This window comes from Anser anser (assembly GCF_964211835.1).
Source record: "Anser anser genome assembly, chromosome: 16".
NCBI classification, from domain to species: domain Eukaryota; kingdom Metazoa; phylum Chordata; class Aves; order Anseriformes; family Anatidae; genus Anser; species Anser anser.
Genome location: NC_139737.1, coordinates 1,050,846 through 1,070,304, shown reverse-complemented (window position 1 = coordinate 1,070,304; position 19,459 = coordinate 1,050,846). Strand labels below are relative to the sequence as shown.

Here is a 19,459-nt window from a genome sequence, read left to right as displayed (position 1 = left end):
GCTGGCACCGTGCGTGGCAGCTCCGCGGCGCTTCGGAGCAGCTCGGCTGTGAGGCCACAGCTGAGGGAGCCGCGTGCCCTCCTCCCGTTCTGGAGCCGCGCCGGCGCTGTCGGAAGGTGCCCCTTCACTGTTAGCTTGCAGCTTGGAGTCGTTACCAGCACTTGTGTGTTTTTGCTGCGTTGGGGCATTTGTGGGCGAAGCTTCCTTCAGAGGCGGTGACTGCGGGAGGGTTGGCGAGCTCCCTCGTGATGTTTTGCCCCGCAGCGCGATGGGATGCGAGCAGCTCCAGCTGGTAACGCGTTACAGGGCTGCCAGTGGCTGCTGAATGTCCGTGACGCTGATCAGCTGCCAAGGCCAGTGGGGAAATAGTTTAAATTTTTAATCAAAAATCATTGGAGCAGTCAATTCTACCCTTAAAAAGGGCGGAGGAAGACTTCAGCTCCACCAGCAGGACAATCTGTGCTGAGCTTGTTTTTCATTTTTAAGCAGACTAAAGTGTGCCGTTTCCTCCTGTGCGAAGTCCGAACACAACTCAGGCAGCAGCACCTCGCCAGTCTGTATTAAGAACAAAAATGAGATCGTACCCAGAGAAGCACGTGAGCGGTGAAAATGGTTGTCAGCTTTTAAACCACGTCCTGAAAAGAGATTTCTGAGAGGGCAGAATCCTTTTTTTTGTCTCCGTCAAAATGCTTCTGCAGCTGGTGTCAGCAAGGTGGCCATGGCTTAAGCTTTACGTTTTGGTTCTGGTTCCTTTGCATTTGTGCAGGGCACGGTCCTGGGGAGCCGGATGGTTCTGGGTTATTTGGGAGGGAGGGGGTGGGCTGTGCTCATCCAGGTAGTTTTAGTGGAACCGGATCACCAAAGTTCCTGTCTGACAAACATTTTTCTCCTTGACACAAGATAAGGGTACTGGCTGTTGCTACCTCCCGAGCCGGCTGCCCTGTCCTTCCTTGGTGCTTGTTCTCTGCTGGAAACAAATTTAAAAGTCTGCGTGGATTCATGTAGAAAGCTGGGTCTTTGACTTGCTTAACGATTCTGTCTTTACTTTAGAACAGGCCAACCGAAAACCCCATTCCCCTCCGAAACGGCACTCAAGGCAAGTAATTCAAATGCTTTTAATAAACACCTTCTTTATTTAAAAAAAAAACTTTCAATTTGAAGTTCATTTTGCAAGACAAGGAAAGAGCTAACTTTAGTTGTGAGCTGTACGTCTCCTAATGGCACTTCGTATTTTTACAATTTAAAAACCTTGTTTATAGCCCCCAAAATACTCCATTAAAAGAGGTTACTCAGTGTGTAAAAGTGCTAGAAAGTTTCTTTTTAGAAAACCACTCAAGCTTTAACAAGGGGAAGCTCTGGCTCTGCCAGCGGCAGGAAGAGGTCAGGTAGTGGGTCTGGCACGGACCGCAGCTGCAGGGAAAGCTGCTGCACCCCAGCCATCAGCTCCCAGGGCTGAGAAATCCCAAGCCCTCCGCCTTAGAGCGGGACCTCTGCAGGCTCCGGACCAGGTGCTGCCCCCCGCACCTGCAGCTGCTGGCAGGAGCAGAAGCGGTGCTGCCCTGCGGGGCCAGGACGCTCAGCGGGACGCAGCTGCGAGGGCCCCGCAGCAGCTTTTTCCTCCAGCAGCGGTTTCGGTGCGTGACCGCTTCCCAGGGCGAATCCTCGTGGCTTCCACAGGTTCCCTCTCACGACTGCTTCGAAGGCAGACATCTCTGCTTTTTTTTGTTCAATATCCTCATTCAAGTAAAACGCCAGTACAAATATTACAAAACCAGCTTTCTAAAAATAGTTTCTAGGTATTAGGGAACACTAGCACAAGAAAAAGTCACGGCGTAGGCACTCAGTAGGGCAAGGAGGAGTCAGAAACTCCGGCCAGGCTTCCAGCAGCAGGAACTGCAGCTGCCCGGGGCCAGCTCTGCCTGCACGCGCCGGCGTCTGCACGGAAAGCAGCAGCTCAGGTGTCACCTTCAAGCGCAGGACAGCGAGCTGCAGAGGAAAAGGGGCAGCTGGGGCAGGCGCCTGCGTGGGAGCTTTTCACCTGGGCCCATGTGCTGAGTGCCACGTGGCAGCTCTTCCTGTCCTGTGGGCTTTATGCAGAGCTTTTCTTCTGTCTCAGGACGTGATCCGTCGGACCCGGCTGTCCGCTTGCATAGTAGTTCCAAAGACACAGACACGGTATGTGAAATAGAGGGTGAGAGCGAAGGTGAGGATAACTTAGAAAGGGAGGCAGGCGGGGATGTTGTTAACGAGATGTTTTCGTATTGAGGATTGTTCCCCTAACTGAAAATGGACAGCTAACCTCTTTAATAGCAGTAGAAAAATGGATTCCAAATTCCCTGTTCTTTCTTTTGCAGTGTCTTTAACTTGCCTTGTCGCAGTGAGCTCCAGCTACACAGACGTTACCTCCGTGTCATACAAGTTCTTTGCGTGTGCTGGTGTTTAGGCACTGCTGGAGAGGATTACTGGAGCCCGAGCTTCAGCTGCGAGCACCCAGCGCAGACGATGCAGAAGGCCACCCGTACGCACAGAAACAAAGTGTGCTTTCAGCGGGAAAGCAAAGCTAATTCCAGGGTGTTGCTCGTGAAAAGCAGAAAATGCTCTATTTGGTCACCGCAAAATCAGACCCAGAAAGAATTTTGCTTGACCTGCCTCTGAGGCCCGAAGCGCTCAGTGGTGCGTGGGCTGTGTAAGCGTGCAGTGCTGGGCGCAGCTCACACGGGAGTCTGCCGAGGAAACGCTTTGGGAGAAAACTTCCTACCTGAAGCTACAAAATGTCTGAAACGCGCGGGAGGATTCCTGAAGGCTCCTGGCTGCCCACCAGAATGAAGCGATCGCGCTGCGGGGTCGGGGCAATAGCACAGAGGGACGCTGAACCTGAGCACCCGCTAACAGTGCAGGTGGAACAGCAGGACCTGAACGTACTGAGAGCAGCGAGGCGGTGGAGGCAGGGGAACAGGCGAGTAACGGGAACGAGAGGGCCTCTAAGAAAGCCTCAGCAGCAGCAGCATGCTTCCGAGTGTAGCTTCCAGCTGCCTTCCGACGGAGGCTGGCTGTTACCGTCACCTGGCACAGGGAAAAAGGCACAGAAGGGCCGCGAGGTGCCCGGGTCGGTGATTCCAGCGAAAGCAGAGCGTGTGTTTCCTGAGCCCCAGCCTGGCAGCCCCTGGGCCGAACCAGGCGGCCGCCTCCTGCACGCGGGCACCCGGCGGGATTGCGTGCGGGGCCTCAGCCAGCAATGGGGAAAAACACAAAACAGACGAGTAACGAAATTTTGGAAAAAGATGGAAACCCACGAAGTTTTAGTGAAGTGGTTCTGTTTGCACCGTTCTGCTCGGAGCCGTGCACTCGCTGTCTGGTGGCGGTGTCTGCTGGGCTTGGGCAAGCAATTAGCTGAAAAATAGGCACCCAAGGGAGAATTCAGTGAGCCTGAGTAGCCAGGATTAGAGAGGATAAGCAGGAAGGTAGGCTGATGGGGAGAGCACCTTTGAAGATTTCTTTGTAAAAATTTTAATTGCAGGCGGTAGAAAAATGCCTCTGTGGGATTATTCTTTCCAGATAGCAAAAGTGATGCAATGTCAGAGAAAGGAAATAGGGATTTTTAACAGCGAACTGCAGGAAATCTTCCAAGCAGCTGCTATTCACCTGTCAGCAAGGAAGGAATTAAAGAACAAAGAGCTGAGCTCCCAACAAAAGTACTGAAATCATCAATCTACGAGAGGGAAAAAAGGGATTCCCATTGAAGTGACAACATTTTTCAACACTGAGGCTAAAGAGCAGGCACTATTGTGAGACAGCTGAACGGGATCTGTCAAAACGCCGTACGTGGACATTCTGTCAAGTGAAATTCAGTGGAAACAAATGCAAGTTAACATGTTGTTCCTTCATACAAATGGATTTTGAGCAAGCTGTAATCCCATGGGGAAAAAAATCTTCAGACTTTCACACAGCTCCAGAAATCTGAGCCTGGGAAGGGCTGGCTACGTGAGTTAACCCTGCGCTGCCACAGAAGTGGCTCGTCCTGCGTATTTTCTAATGAACGAGCTGGAATTGTTCTTATTTCAGTGGGCCGCTGTGTCCTTGCCTTTTTGATAACTGAGGGACATTCTGATTTGTAATTGCTGGCGTTTGTGTCGTGTCCTGTCCTATCGCAGACTTGTGCTCTCCAGTTGTATCTCAGGCATCTGCACAGTTCCTGCAGGTCTTGAGCCCTCAAGTCAGCCACACTTCAGAGTATTTCTTTATTTAACTAAACCCTTCTGGCCAATTATTTGCTGTAGTTGCTCCTCTCGGGCTCAATCCGTTGACACCTTTCTGACACAGACGTGCCTGGAATAACGACAGAACGATGGGGGGGGTCCAGGGGGCGCTCCCACTGAAGTCCATTCGGCACTTAAAATGCTCTGCGTCTTTGGAGTCTGCCTGGTACTTAGTAGGCTAAGAGAATGAGGGCTGCTGGCGTAGCGTTTATTGCAGACAAGGCTCATCAGTTCTGATAGAGCCATTCAGAGTTTTGCTCTCCTACAACTGGTGCTTGGTGTCCCAAATCCTGACACGTCTCTGCTGCCCTATTTCAGCGTAAGACCCAGCCTAGCTTCCCGTCTCCTACATTCATTTAGTCTCTCTGAAAATACTGCTTTAAAAACTCCTCTCTTCCATCAAAGTATTTTGTGCCTCTCCAGATGGCTTAATTTGTATTTGTGCCGTTTGACTTGCAGTGGTACCCAGCACCTGCAGCCCCCTACCCGTGGTCCTCAGCGGTCTGCCGCAGAAGGATGCGGGTCTGTAACCGTAAGGCTTGGTGCTGCGGTCGCTGGCGCCGATGCTCTGGGTCTCTGGTTAAGGAACACTTCCACGTTCACCCTTTTTCCCTGCAGTCTCCCACTCCCTGTTAATCACGATGTTATGGGAGGAAGTGGCATGTTGACTTAAACCTCCCTAAACCTTGATTTAAAAGGAAAAAAAACCTTTCCGGGCTGAAACTTTTTATCATCCTATAACTGTCGTAATGGGTGCCGTTCCCTCGTGCGTGAATATCCTGCGCACAAACGGAACAATTGTCTGGGCTGTGCTGCAGCAAGCATCCTCACAGCGCGGCAAGCACGACGCTGCATTTTACCTACAACCACCACTAGCGAGAGCTTGTCTAAGCTGACTTCTACTGATTTTTCTAATAGCTCAGTACACGCCTCCTAAAGAATTTAGATTTAAGTGGCATATCTTAGATTGTCATAGTCTTTTGTTACAATCAGCTAAAAGATGTTCACTGATCAGCTTCAGTAAATAATTCCTTTTGTGTACGCTCAGTATTTCAGGTGGAAGTAGACGCGGTAGTTTTAGACTGGCTGAGAAACTCCTTGCAAGTGCTAAGCTGTGCTGAGGAATAGAAATTTTGACTCCAGTTTCCAGTGTAAATATCTGGTATCAGCTTGTACACGCTGTCTGCAAACACGCTCCCCTTGCTGGTTTAAACTTTCATTTAATTAACAAATGTTACTGCAAGTCCGATCGTTAGCGTAGCTGTGGAAAGCAAATCACACATGCAAATAATAGTGAAATGAATTCCATTTATTCTTTGACAGACTACTGGTAGGAAAAAGATGCCTGGCTCTAAGTTTAGCTACCGCTGCTAAAGGAATTCCAGTGATGACATCTGTTGAGAGTACAATGCAGGCAAAAAGCAAGAAAGCTGAATACTCGGAAGGGGAAGAAGAAGGTGTGCGATGGCACTGCATAACTCTGCTACTCCTCACTTGCAGTAAGTGATCAGTTCTGGCCATTTATTTCTCAAAAAAAAAAACATCTCAACTGAAGACGGGGTAAGGCTTGCATATTACTGATAGCGTTGAGAAACTCTTCCGTTTGCCAAGAGAAAAGCAGGAGGAGATGGGACTGAGGTATTCAGTGGTGGTAAACAGAAGACTAGCTGAAATGCCCTATTTACCTTTTCTAGGTTAGAGAACAAGAAGGCACTCGTTGAACTTTGAAAGGCAACATCTTACAGTGGAGAAGAGGAAGTACTGCATTTAACTTGGGGAGATCATTGCCACAGGATATTGCTGAGGTAAATAAATCTTATATTACATTTTGATACAAAAGTATTATTTGCAGCATCGCTGGCTAGCCTAAAACAAATGGTCTATGTTTTGGAGAATCAATGGATCACTAAACAGTCCTTCTGGGAGGAATTACTAAACTAAATTAAAATAAAATTTGTGAGCAAAATGGAACGGGGACAAGCCCGTAAAACGTGAGGCACGGCTGATGTCAGGCTGTGGGATCGGGGGCTCAGCAGAAGGTAACGCGTCCTGACTGCAGTGGGTGTGCTCTGGGGAGCTGAGCAAGGGCAGCATCTGGCTTCACGGCAGGAGCTGGGATAACAGAACAGAGGTAGATTTTGCATTTTCTGGATTTATAGAGAACAATATCGACAGATTTCCTGGTTTCTATTGGCCTACAGTGGTTCCTGCATGCAGAGGTACAAGGATCTGCATGTCTGTAATCATAAACATGTACTGCTGTACGGTGAGGGTGACCTCCACGTGTCACTGCTTCAATACAAGTGCCCAGGAAACTGAGAGCAGGAGACAAGACAACGCTAAATGCTTGCTGCCACTTAGCAGTGTAACCCTTCTGCCCTCGGGAGGGAGACGGTCCGGGGAAGAACTTAAGAGGTGGGGCAGGGAGCAAGGGAAGCAGAACTTCAAGAGGCAAGGCTCAAAAAAAAAAAAGGAGAGAACAAAAAGGCCAGTGGAACCAAATCCTAAGTGAAAGGGTGACTGCAGGCCCAAACTCTCAGCATTTGTTGCAACTATTAGTGTTGGGAAAAATGCTTCAAATACAGTAACAGAGTGTAAATGAAGCTGGGACCAATTTTTCCTCCCAATTCCTTGCTGTTATCACCCTACGACAGAGGTTTAAAAAAAAAATAAATCTCTCTCTCGAGACTGCTTCGTAGATAAGCCAAAAGGGTACTGACCTCACTGAACTGTTGTGGTTAAAAAAAAAAAACACAAAACAAAAAAAACAACCAACAAACAACAAACCAAACACTAGAAACTCGTACTCTGCTCCTCATCTCAAGGGAACCCGTGGAGCGGGGGCCTGAAGCTCGTTCCCACCCGCGCCTGGTCGGACGGCACTCAGTGCTGCTGCCCCCCCTCACCCAGCTTCTTCACATGCTTTGGTTTCCAGAACAGACGCACGATCTGTTTGCCTGCGGGAGATACTTAAAAGAGCTTTATCCATACACCACAAAAACAAGCTAAGTTCTGCGAGCTGCTCCATCCCCTTGACACGTGGGTAGTCAGAGAAAATACACAGGAAGCTGCTGCCTGCAGTGGCAGAGGCTGAAATGGTCCGAAAAAGCAGTGTATTTCCCCATGGGGGAAGAACGTGGTAAGTGAAGAGAAATCAGTGCAACCTGACTTCCTCGTGTAAACAGTGTTCTAGCTACACCAGATATAAAGCCAGTGTATCCTGGTGCCTCCTATGTTTGTAACGGTGGGAACAGATTTGCATTGTGTAAACAAAGGTCACTGTAATGAGTTTAACCTAACGGCTCCGCAAAGAAGAATGAGGTGACGTAGCTGAATTCTCCATGTAAACGGTCTCGGTGCTTAACACTGATGTGGAGTAAGCTGTATTCGGTGGAGTAAGCTGTACGAGGTGATGGGATGAGAGGTAGTGGGGAAGGACAGCCTCCTCCCCGTTGGCTTCATACACGGCGGGTGTCCTGACGTCTCCTTCTCCGCGTGAAGGTATTGGCTGTTTTGCCAGAATTGCAGTGTCGTAACATGAAATGGAAGCTGGACTCTTCAAAAGTTTAGCCCCGGATGAAAGAGTCTCAACTCCTTCTCAGGGACGATCCCTTCCCAAAGAGGAACGTAGCTCCAGGATCTCAGGGAAGGTCAGTGCTAAGTGTGGCTCCTGATTCACAGATTAAGAATTAGATAAAATATATCCAGTCTATTAGCTGAAAACTTCTTGCTGTACAGGACTGGGACTCGCATGGGGATCTCTGCTGTTCCAGTCTACAAGTGCTCCCTCCAGAGATCAGAAACCTCCTGTCTGAAACAGCTTTGCAAAGCTTTCGCACCCCAAAGGGAAGTAAGAGTTGTGCGTTTTTAAGGCTCTCCACAGAAGGGTGACTGAAAGATCTGTTCTCCAGTGCTATTTTCAGCTTATTGGAACGCCTGGTGGAAACGTGGCAGCGTGGTTGTGCTCAAGCTGGAGGTGAAGACAGGGGGCAACGAATGAAGGGGCCCAAAGTTCAGGGAGGCCCCAGCTCCAGGAGACTCTTGAGGTTGATGTTGCAAAGTGGTAAGCAGTGGCTGCGTCTCCCCCTGTGAGTAGCCCATGACCAGTCCCCCTGAAGACACAGGTGGATTGCAAGGAGGAAGATTTAGGGGGAGGAAGCCAAGAAGATGAGAAAAGTCCATGTTAGCAGCACAGAGAGCCTCTGAAAGGTTAGCAGGGCTCTTGGAAAGCAAAGCCTCGTCCAGAGGGGGTGGCTGAGGCGAAGAGGACTGAGGCTCACCAGACGAGAGAGACAGGCTGCCAGGGAAGTCTGACAAAAAGCTGTCCACCTCTACTTTGGGTAGTTTCTCAGGCAAATATGAGGTAGATCCAAGCTGATACTTTGGAGGAGGTTGCGGTGGGGAGGAGATGGGAGAAGAAGACTCCAGAGGATAACTCATTCCCATTGGAAGAGAATTAGGAACCAAAGAATGGGGCATTCCTGAGCTCGGCATGGTTTGGAGATGCGTGCTGTACATGCCCACGGGCAGCATGCCAGGGAAGCTCTTACCACCTATCATGTCTCTGGATGCCATGCACAGGACGGGACTCAGCTCTTCTTTTACTGCCACAGACGAGCTGCAGCTTAGGAGACCCAGCATGTCGACGGGCTCCGTCTTAATCTTCAGCAGTTCCTGGGAGTGGCTTTTCTTCATGTGCCTGGTCAGATGATCCTTCCGCCCAAACCTCTGAGCGCAGTACTGGCACAGGAAATCCTTCCGCCCCGTGTGCACCACCAAGTGTCTCCGCACATCTTTCCGGGTGTAGAAGCGCCTGTCACAGTGGTCGCACGGATGCTTCTTTTCCTTCGCCCCGCCAGAAGCCCGTCTAGAATGAGCTTTGAGGTGCTCCAGCAGGACTTGGGTACTTTCGAACGTCTGGAGGCATACCTTGCAGCTGAGGTCACCGCTGGCAGCCGCGTGCATGGCCAGGTGTCGCCGGAAACCCAGCTTGGTGTTGTAGTTCTTGCCACACTCGGGACAGTGGAGGGCCTCCTTGTTGGGATCGTGGGTCTGCAGGTGGTTGCGAAGGTGATCTTTCCGGTGAAACATCTTCTCGCAGTACATGCACTGATGAGGCTTCTGAGCAGAGTGAGTGGCCATATGCCTTTTGGGAGAAAAGCGGGAAAGTTTAGACTAGCGTCCAACCCCTATGAGAACACATGCTACTTTTTCAAAACGCTCCTTGCGTCCTACACTGTATGCCACAGAAATCCCAGGGGGCGTTTTAACGCCACTAAGCGGTGCTGAACTGACAGCCTGGGCAGCAGTGACTCTCCAGGCACAGAAGCACGACATTTCGAGCCACGGTCAGGGTCTGTCTCAGCAGTTCCTGTCCTCCCTAGAGCGCATCACCTCTGCGGATGGACGCTTCAGTCACCTACTCGGCTCCTGTTCTCTGCTGAGGCTACCAAAGGGGGAAATGACAAAGAAAGTCGGAGTGGTTTAGGACAAGAAATGCTCGTCCGCTGATGAGATGGCTTCATTTCATCAGGAAGCATCGGACGGTGGCAGTGTCTGTTGACGGCCACCGTGGACTGATTTTACCTTGGTATCTTATACTCTGACACTGTTCATCTAGTCTTCAAGTTCCTACTGATCATATCACTTAATTATTCTATTCTATATTTCAGTAGGTAAATAGGAGCTCTACTTCTTCATGCTAGAGCAATGGTGCCACAGAAATGTCTCTGTGATTAAAGTTACAGAGGTGGGGCTTATGAAATGTGAATGCTATTCTTGCTTTTCTTTTTGGTTTTTAATCTGTGAACTTCACTTTCTGCTTCAATTTCCTCCTTAGTAAAACAGAAAACATCTTGAGCTCAGGATAAAGTATTATCTGAGGTTCTCTGGAAGGTGCTTAAAGAGATGCCAAGTATGGTAATGTCTGGGACTCGACTGCTTCGCAAGGTAACAAGGGCATTCCCCCTCCTCCACCTTCTCAGAAATTCAATCAAAAAAACATGATGGAGGGGTTTTCCCCTCTCTTCTGGCAGAGGAGCATTGTTCTGCAGAGGCACTCAGCAGTTACCTACCTATACAGCTTGTACTTAGAAGCAAAGGCTTTGCCACAGTGCAGCTGGGGACAGTTGTACGGTCGCTGCTCGGTATGAGAAAGCGTGTGAGTTCTCAGCTTGTCCACGTTAGTGAAGGAGCTCTCTGATATTTCACAGTGGCATTTTCCCTGACTTTCAGTCTCTTCACCTCTTGGCCTGGGAACTAATTTCCAGCCTGTCTCTTCCTCCTCCTGCTTTGCATCTTGAATCCAGTTGGGAACACTGGGAAAAAATGCCGTCATGGCAGGCCTAGTGGAACACGGCCATGTCAAGCAGAACTCGAGCCTGCAGGCGTCTTGCCCGTCTTGCCGCGATGTTGCCTGGGTGCAGTTTCAGTTGGAACCCTCTGTGACCAAACTGCTTTAACAGCAAAACATCATCATCTGGAATCACAGAAGAGTTGGTGTTAACCCACTACATCTTCCACCTGAGCACGCAAGCACGGGTGAGCATCAGCAAGCGCAACAAATGCGCGAAGGCGCTCGTGCTGCACCTTCACAGACACGGGGAATTCCCAGGTCCAGATTACACCTGGTGCTTTCCTCTCTTAACCCCTGTTCCGTCTCCCTGAATAAAGAGCCAGTGTTACCCGCTGTGTGCATTTTCTCCTGAAATAGGTGGGTTTGCCTCTGGAGCTCTAAATACCTCGCCTTTCCCAGCATCTTTTGCGGATCGTTCCTCATCCCCTTTTTTCACGTTCCTCATGTCTACTCTCCCTTGCTCTTGCTCTTTGCTCCCCTGGACCAGAAATTTAAGGTATTTATTATTTCTTTTTTCATCCACTCTCCTACCGACACGCTGCACTAGCAAGACTGTCTCCCAGCAAACCAATCTGCGTTGCCACACGTGGGCGAACAGGGCTGTGGAAGAAAGCTTGGTGCTATCAGCACCATCACACAGCTGCCTCTTTCAGGAAGGCAGCAGGTGCTACTTCTCCTGAGGGCGCCATAAGTCATTGTAATTTCTCTTTTCTTCTGTGGGGCAAATTCTGCCTCTCTGCATTCCAAGTTTTCTACAGTAATAAATATTTTTTTTCTTTTACACTCTTATCCATCGACATGGAACTTCAAACCGTCACCCACTCAACCAAACACACCTCCTGCGTCCTCTTAATCTATGGCGATTCTCTGCTGGTTTTTATGTAGAAGAAAATCTCTACTGATCTCCGCTAGCAGGTTGTTCTTGAGTTGCGTTTGTCTTGTTGGCAGAGTACTGCATTTCTGTCAGGTTCTACCAGCACTTACACCAGGACGTAGTGAGATGGAATAAAAACCTCAGAAAAGCTCTCCCTCACTGAATTTAGCTACCTAAGAAACTTCTTAAAATAGCATCAAACCCTCAAGCTCTTTCTCACTCCATGATTGCTTCAGAGGGAGGAACTTCCTGCCTGCACATCAACAAGAGTGCCAGTTGTGGGCAGGATGTGCAACTACGAGGGAACTAACCAACCCCCATTAAGAGAGGGCACCGCGGCACGTTATAAATAGCTGAAATAACAATAACGGCAGCCACACAATCGATCCCGATACCGCGAGCCGTTCCCTCGGGGTGGAAAACACCGGGAAACGGGATGGCTCCAAGACAATGTGTCACTGCGTAGGAGGTGTGGAAACGTCCGTTAGGAACAGGATTCAGGTTTGGGCAGGCTGAATCTACGCAGGCAGAGCACAACAAAAAAGGACTGGGATTGCCGAGCGCCACTTTGGTGCAACACAGCGTGACGTGGCGGCTGCTCCTACCCTTTAGGCTGCAGGGATCCCGTGTTTCGGAGCGGTCTGTCTTTGTTGGCGTGTAGGGCTGTGAGTATTTCACCTCTGTACGATGAGATGGGTGCCAAAAGTGATAGATGTTCTCTGTCTGCTGCTTCAGGGCTGCGTGCACGTTCCAGGACTCTCTGCCACTTCCTCCAGATATTTGCTTGTTTCCCTCCGAACAAGCTCAGCCATCTGTGCCAGTTTCAAAGCTACCTGAAAGAAGACAAAATTTGAACTTTGCTGTCTTCAGCAGCAAGGTGCACAAACTACCTGTTGCCTTCAGAGCAAAAATCCAAATACAAATGAGTTAAGACGTGATAATTTCTGTATTTGATTACTGTTAAACTTCATGAACCTTCCTTAAGAACTGTACGATTCTCGCAAGAGAAAAAACTCCACCTATTGAGTCTGTTTCTAATTAAAGGCATGTGGCAGGACACTGACAGCTGCGGAGTGAGAAAGAAAAAAAAATCCCACAAGATGAGGCTCTGGCATAGTATCAATGAAAACTCTTCAGCAACTTGGTTCACCTAAAAGTAACAGCATAGGCATAGTGACACGGATCTTTGGAAGGTTAACGACACAACTCACACGTGGCTAGAAATATGTTCGTATTTAAAATAGCTTTCTTAGCAGCACTTCCCTAAACTCTGTAGCCACCAGAGAGAAACAGCCACTGCTGCGTGGAAACACCTAACCTGTGCTTGATCACAGCAGTGGTGCCAGCACCGGGAGCCTGTTCGTCTTACACAGCCCTTGAAAAACACTTCCAGCCTATGAAGCTCCCGAAATCTCAGATAAGATCGTTACAGAAGACTCCCATCAGATGGATTTTCCTGTTTCGGTTCTACAGAGGTTGAGAGGTCGTCAGAGTGAACAACAAGCTGGAAAAAAATACGATCCACCTGAGGGCTGGATCCCCACCAGCTGCCAACGTACACGAACTATTTCACTGCTGTGCACAGCGGGTTTGTGCAAATTCACCTGGAAGGCACCGTATGAGCTGATGGACCGCGTGCGATCCCAGCCAGCTGCCACCGTACAGAACGCAGTGAGAGACGTCCGAGTTAGCGGGTGGTACAAACAGCTCCCAGGTGTCACAGCCAGTCCCTGCCACAGTCCCCCCCCTGCTCTGACAGTTTCTTCCAGTGGTGAAACCTCCTCCAGGCAGGGTTTGTTGCCGAGTACTTGAGCAGCGTCTGCCCCTAGAGAGCCCTCCGGCGACACACAGCTGTGCAGGGAACCACACCGGGGAGCTGATCTGGGTTAAAAAACGACCGGGAAACACCAAAAGGAGCCCGGGTCGGTTCTCTGACCCGGGCCACAGCAAAGCTGCGCTGCAGCGGGGATGGTGGGACGGGAGGCCTGGCTGACGGATCCCCACACCACGCAGCTGCAGCTTCTCTTTTCTAACGGGCATCTCTGGCGTGCAGTTCGAATTTCTCCATCCCTGCCTGCTGCCTCGCCACGCCTTTGAGCTCCAGCGCTGCCCCTTTTCCTCCCGCACACGGGCGGCTGCGCTCACACGGCGGGACCGGCGAGGTCGGCCTCGGGACCCCCAGGTCCCCTTCGTCCCCGCTTCCTTCTGCACTGCCCTGGCCCAGCTGTTCTACAGCAGCGTGCCTGAGGGGCTCGCCCCGCTGGAAAGCCGCTTATTCTGTCATTTGGCCTCCCCCAGCCCGACGAGCCCCCCACTCGCGTTTGCTGAGCCGTCCCGAAGCTGTTTCAAGCTTCCTCCCGCTCGGCGACCCGGCCGGGCTGAGGGCTGCAGCCGGTGGGAGCCCAGCGCAGCCCCTGCGGGGACCCCAGGCCTGGCAGCCCCGCGCCAGCCCCCCCCGGTCCCGAGCCCTGCCCTCGCCTACGGGCGCTGCTGGGGCCGAGCGGGGGCAGAGCGCCGGGAGCTGCCCCGGCACCGCAGCGCGGAGCAAATCCCGACGAAACCCCCCGGCTTCTCCGCGCTGGGTTCCGACCCAGCCCTGCCCCGCTTCGCTTCCAGACCCCGAGTCCCCGCTGCTGCTTCCCTCGGTAATTTGTTATTATTAATTATTATTTACGTTTCAAGGCAGACCGGACCCGGACACGGCCCTCGGGCACCTGCTCTCCCAAGGCCACCCCGCGCCGCTTCCCCCCCCCCCGCTCCGTCCCCACGCCCCCGGTGTCGCCCCGGCCGGCCCCGCACCGACCCGCGCCCCCCCGGCCCGGTGCCTCCCGGTGCCTCCCCACCGCGGCCGCCCCCGTCCCGCCGCCCCCGCGGAGCCCCCCCCGAGCCCGCAGCCCCGTGCCCGGTGCTGGGTGCTCGGCCCGAGGCCTCCCCGGGCCCTCACAGGCGGGCGGCAGCGACCGGGGGGGCACCGGGGGGGGGGGGCGGGGCCGTGCTCCCGGGGCGCTGCCGGTACCGGGGGCCCTCAGGTGCCGCCCCCCCGTGCCCACGGGCAGCCCCGGGAGGAGGAGGAGGAGGAGGAGAGGGGGGGGGAGGAAGGAGCCGGTGCCCTCCCCGCCCCGCCCCGCCCCCCCCCCCCCGCACTCACCCCGCTCCCCCGGGCCCCGCCAGGCGCGGCTCCGGCGCAGGCCGCGGCGGCCCCATTGTGCGGGGCATTGTGGGAGTGACGTCGGGGCCCGCCGCCGCCGCCGCCTCGATGGTGCCCGCGCCCCGCTAGAGCGGCCGGGGCCGCGGGGCCGCGGGGCACGCCGGGAAGGGGACGGCCTCCCGCAGACCTCCCGCCCTCCGCCGCCATGGCGCCGCCGCCTCTCGCCGCCCTCCTCCTGCTGCTGCTGCCGCTGCTGCCGCCGCTGGCAGCCGGTGCCTGGGACGCGGCCGGGTACCTGCTGTACTGCCCCTGCATGGGTGAGGCCATCCCGCCGCCCTCCCCACCCCTGCCCGCCGCCGGGGCCCGGTGGGGCGGAGGAGGCTGAGGCCTAGGCCCGTTCCCCCCTTCCTCCCCCTCCCCTCAGGCCGCTTCGGGAACCAGGCCGAGCACCTGCTGGGCGCCCTCGCCTTTGCCCGAGCCCTCAACCGCACGCTGGCTGTGCCGCCGTGGATCGAGTACCGGCACCACCGGCCGCCATACACCAACGTGAGCGCCGGGGGGTGGGGAACCGGGGGGGGAGCCGGGTGGGGAGCCGGGGGGAGGACTGGGGGGAACCGGGGGGAGCACCGGGGGAAGCAGGTGGAGCACCCGGAGGAACCGGGAGGAACTGCGGGGGGCACCGGGGAAGCACCGCGGTGGGGGGACCGGGGGGCGGAATGGGGGGAACTGGGGGAAGCACCGGGGTGGGGAACGGGGGCAGCACTGGGGTGGGGGGACCAGGGGCAAGCACCCGGGGGAACCGGGAGGGACCGGAGGGGGAGCACCAGGGGGACTGGGGGGCAGAGTCCGGGGGACCAGGGGGCAGGGCCTGGGCCTGGCTTCGGGGCGCTGGGGGCTCTGCTCGGGGCCAGCCCCGTGGTGAGGCCCCACGTGCTGCCCGCAGCTGCACGTCCCCTACGAGCAGTACTTCAGGCTGCAGCCGCTGCTGCGCTACCACCGCGTGCTCAGCCTCGAGGAGTTCATGGCGGAGCTGGCGCCGCGGCACTGGCCGCCCGGGGAGCGCGTGGCGTACTGCTTCGAGGCGGCGGCGCAGAGGAGCGCGGACAGGAGCAGCTGTCCCATGAAGGTGAGGGCCTCCGGCCTACCGCAGCTCGGTGCTGGGGGTGTTCAGGGGTGGCTGGCTCACCCAAGGCACAGTTCGTTCACGAACGCGGGCCCTGAATCACCACGAGCAACGTTCCCATCACTGCTGATCTGTGCGCCTGGCTGCACCTTCCTGCCTTTCTCTGCCGGCAAGTGCCGGGGGTTCGGGAAGGCTGTTTGTGCAGGTAGGGCTTACCTCTTCTGACCTGACCGTGACTGCAAGGAAAACAAGCCTGGAAGAAAAAATGCTCGTCTCCTACTGGTCCTTGCCTGGTTCCTGTCTGTGGTATAACTGTCCAACTGGTTTTAAAGTAACCTTTAAAATATTTAATGACTGTGGTGGTGGTGTTCTTTTAAAGCAGCCTTTGCATTAGTTCTCAGTTAACGCTCTTTAATGTTTCACTCTCTCTTTCCCATGGAGCTGATAAAGGGACACACAGGCTGTTACATTCAGCCTGTGCTCTTCCTGTAAGGGAGGAACTCTTTGGCTCTGCAGCCCGGGATCTTGTTAGCTCACTCTCTCAGACCCCACGTGTGCACTGAGTGAGCGCTTGTCTCTCCTTTGCAGGATGGAAATCCCTTTGGTCCGTTCTGGGATCAGTTCAAAGTGGATTTCGATAAGTCTGAACTCTTCAAGGGAATCTCCTTCAGTCCTGCGTACAAGGACCAGTGGATCCAAAGGTAGCGAGAAGCAGGGGAGCTGTTGGCACGCCACTCTAAGCGTTTAGATTAACTCAGGAAAACAAAGCCACAAGTGACTTCAGTCACATCGATATGTTTGGGTGGCAATTGCTCCAGCCTGGGATGAAAACATAAGCTGTCATTGCTAGGTAGCTCGTTGTTACGTGTACCGGATTCTTACCTTTTTGTCTGTCAAAGAATACTAATTAATTTGTTACTGGGTGGGAGGTAAAATGTGCTATCGGAGTTTTGCTCTGCTGTTCTGTTCCCACAGCAAAACGGTTCGGACCTGTCTTGTGTAAATCCGGAGCAGTAGGTGCTGTGTGTTTCAGGCTGTTTCCATTCTTACCTTCCCAAAACTTGTACTTGGCAGTCCTTGCACAAGATTATGCGTGCAAGGTTGTTATACTCCCATCTGTTTGATGTTTTTGACTTGTTTTTTCCCCTCCCCGTTAGGTTTCCGCCATCTGAGCACCCCGTACTTGCCTTACCCGGGGCTCCAGCCCAGTTCCCGGTCCTAGAGGAGCACCGCCCCCTCCAGAAGTACGTCGTGTGGTCTGACGAAATGGTGAAGAAAGGAGACGCCTACATTCATTCCCTGCTGGTTAGGCCGTATGTAGGAATTCACCTGAGGATCGGCTCGGATTGGGTATGGTTCGGTGCGGGGCTCGTGGCTGTAGGTGGGTGGCTGACACCGTGGAAAAGCTGTTGGAGTAGAAGCTGCCCTTCTGGGATGGAAGCCTGAACCCTGCCTGCGTGCAGTAACTCGCTGCGTTTGGCTGCTAGAGATGCTGTTGGGATTCCTCCCTCAGACAGACCGTGATGCTGCTGGCGGGGGTGGGGGGCTTGGTAGTGTGTTCCTGCGGTGTTTCCTTTCAAACGTGGTATTTTCTCTTCTTCCAACAGAAAAATGCTTGTAACATGCTAAAGGACGGGACGGCCGGGTCTCACTTCATGGCGTCACCTCAGTGCGTGGGCTACGACCGAAGCACTGCTGTGCCCCTCACCATGGACATGTGCCTGCCGGACCTCAAGGAGATCAAACGTGCCCTCAAGCTGTGGGTGAAAAAGACAGAAGCTAAATCCGTTTATATTGCTACTGATTCCGAGCCCTACACAAAGGAAATACAGCAGTTCTTCCAAGGAAAGGTAAAGCTTCTGGAAACGTACTCCAGCAGGAGTGCTTTAATAAAAGCTGGTATTACGCTGAGACATTTGGATTGTAATAACGGATGACTGGGTTAATTTACGTTCCTTGCTTTTCTCTGCAGGTCAAAGTGGTAAGCCTGCAGCCGGAGGTGGCTCAGATCGATTTGTATATTCTTGGCCAGTCCGATCACTTCATCGGGAACTGCGTCTCTTCCTTTACTGCCTTCGTAAAAAGAGAGCGTGATGTGCATGGAAAACCCTCTTCGTTTTTTGGCATGGACCACCCGCCGAGGTTACGGGATGAGTTCTGACCAAAAGCGGAACGGGCTCGATAGTTCTCAGAGCTCTGAGCGTGGTACCTCGCCGAGGGACCACTCGGGTGCTAACGGTGTTCTCCGCTCTGCAGAGCACGCTGCCGGGCTGCGGAGCGCCTGTTTCCAGCTCCTGGGTACTCCTCGCAGTCACTCTTCTGTCTGACCTCACTTCTGCGTTTCCAGGGCGATACCAGACAGAAAAGAAATTTTAAATCATGAAGTTTATAGGAAACTGGAAACTATATGCATACGGTTCTTACGATGTAGTTTATATATCTCTCCATCCTCATTTTTGGGGGTTTGCCAACAGTTACAAAGAAGCTGCTCAGATTTCCTCTCTTTTGCCGTTAGTAATTTTATCTGGAGATGTTGAGAAGCTTCTCATTGTCCAAAACTGACCGTAAGCTCTTTTAAAGAGCAAAGTATTGTCAGAAGTTGTTTGTCAGAAATACCATGGTCCCTGAAAAGCAGTGCAAGATGAAGCTCAGGATAGGAAATGAGATCTGGGTTTTATCGAGCGCGGTTATTGCCTTACTGGACCCACATCACCTCGGTGCCTCGCTTTCCGTTCCCTGTAGTGGGAGGTTCCACACCTGCCTCGCAGCAGTGCTGTGAGAGGGGGCGGCTGCGGAGCAACACCTTGATCTCTCCGGCGGTGCTAGAGAAGCCTGGTGGAGGCGTGTTTACTCGTTGCAGTTACGTGTTCAGACGTTCTTTGTATTGAACTGGGGAAAGGGTTTTTGGAGGGACGTGGATGGAAGATTGTTCGTAGCCGAGTTGGAGACGTAGGGTTTTGTAGCTGTTGATGTAAGGTGGAAGTCCTGTTAGAAATGTAATTGTTTTTAAGCTAAAACTCCTGAAGTAGCTGTAGCGTGGGTTGGTGCATGTTTTACCTAGGTCCGTGTTAATGGTTTCTATTTTTTTTTTTATTTCTGTACTCTGTAAAAATAACCCCTCTGACAACAGCATTCCTGTTGGTAGGGCTAGGTCCCAGCACAGCTACCTGAAAGGCAAAGCAGCAAAACAAACAAAAAGCTTTAGTTTGCCCCAGCGCAGTTTACCCCCGCTACCACGTCAGGGTCTTCAGCGGTAAGCCTCAGTCCGGCCAACGCCTTTTCGTTCTCCGGTCACCTTTTCCGAACACCGACTGCAGAACTTTGGTTAATTCCTAAAAGTGCCGCTGGCGAGGCTGCGCTGCCGGCCTGGCCGCCTCTGGTGCGGTCCAAACAACGCCCTCCGAGCGTTCCCGGGGGTTTAATTCCGGCTGGGTGCTGGTGTTTTGGTGGTGTTGCTGTCCCTTGCCGCCCCCCCTCCCCGTGCTGTGCCGGAGGTTGGCGGCTCCGTGCACCCAAAGCCCTGCGGGGCCCGGGGGTGGGCGCGGGGCCCGGCGGGGGGGGAGAAAAAAAAGGATGTTTTGGTTCTTTTTTTTTTTTTTTTTAGAAAAAACCGTATTTTTCTAACAATAAAGAGCTTTTGTAGGCAATGCTGTTGCCCTGCGCGTCCTTTTGGGGGGGCCCGGGGTTCTACCGGGCGGGGGGG

At 53.1% G+C, this 19,459-nt stretch overlaps 2 protein-coding genes across 2 annotated transcripts; one reads left to right on the top strand and one right to left on the bottom strand.

The window, feature by feature from the left end:
• Window positions 1–5,551: 5,551 nt before the first annotated feature.
• PLAGL2 (PLAG1 like zinc finger 2) lies at window positions 5,552–14,770 on the bottom strand. Its single transcript, XM_083801010.1, has 4 exons — window positions 14,634–14,770; window positions 12,091–12,318; window positions 10,331–10,734; window positions 5,552–9,402 (listed from the first exon to the last, which is right to left on the bottom strand). The coding sequence occupies exons 3-4, from the start codon at window positions 10,591–10,593 to the stop codon at window positions 8,181–8,183; spliced, it is 1,485 nt and encodes a 494-aa protein (XP_083657136.1). The 5' UTR covers window positions 10,594–10,734; window positions 12,091–12,318; window positions 14,634–14,770; the 3' UTR covers window positions 5,552–8,180.
• Window positions 14,656–19,403, top strand: POFUT1 (protein O-fucosyltransferase 1). The gene is made up of 7 exons (XM_083801011.1): window positions 14,656–14,950; window positions 15,058–15,179; window positions 15,577–15,759; window positions 16,345–16,457; window positions 16,914–17,106; window positions 17,364–17,606; window positions 17,729–19,403. The coding sequence occupies exons 1-7, from the start codon at window positions 14,839–14,841 to the stop codon at window positions 17,915–17,917; spliced, it is 1,155 nt and encodes a 384-aa protein (XP_083657137.1). The 5' UTR covers window positions 14,656–14,838; the 3' UTR covers window positions 17,918–19,403.
• The last annotated feature ends 56 nt before the right edge of the window (window positions 19,404–19,459 follow it).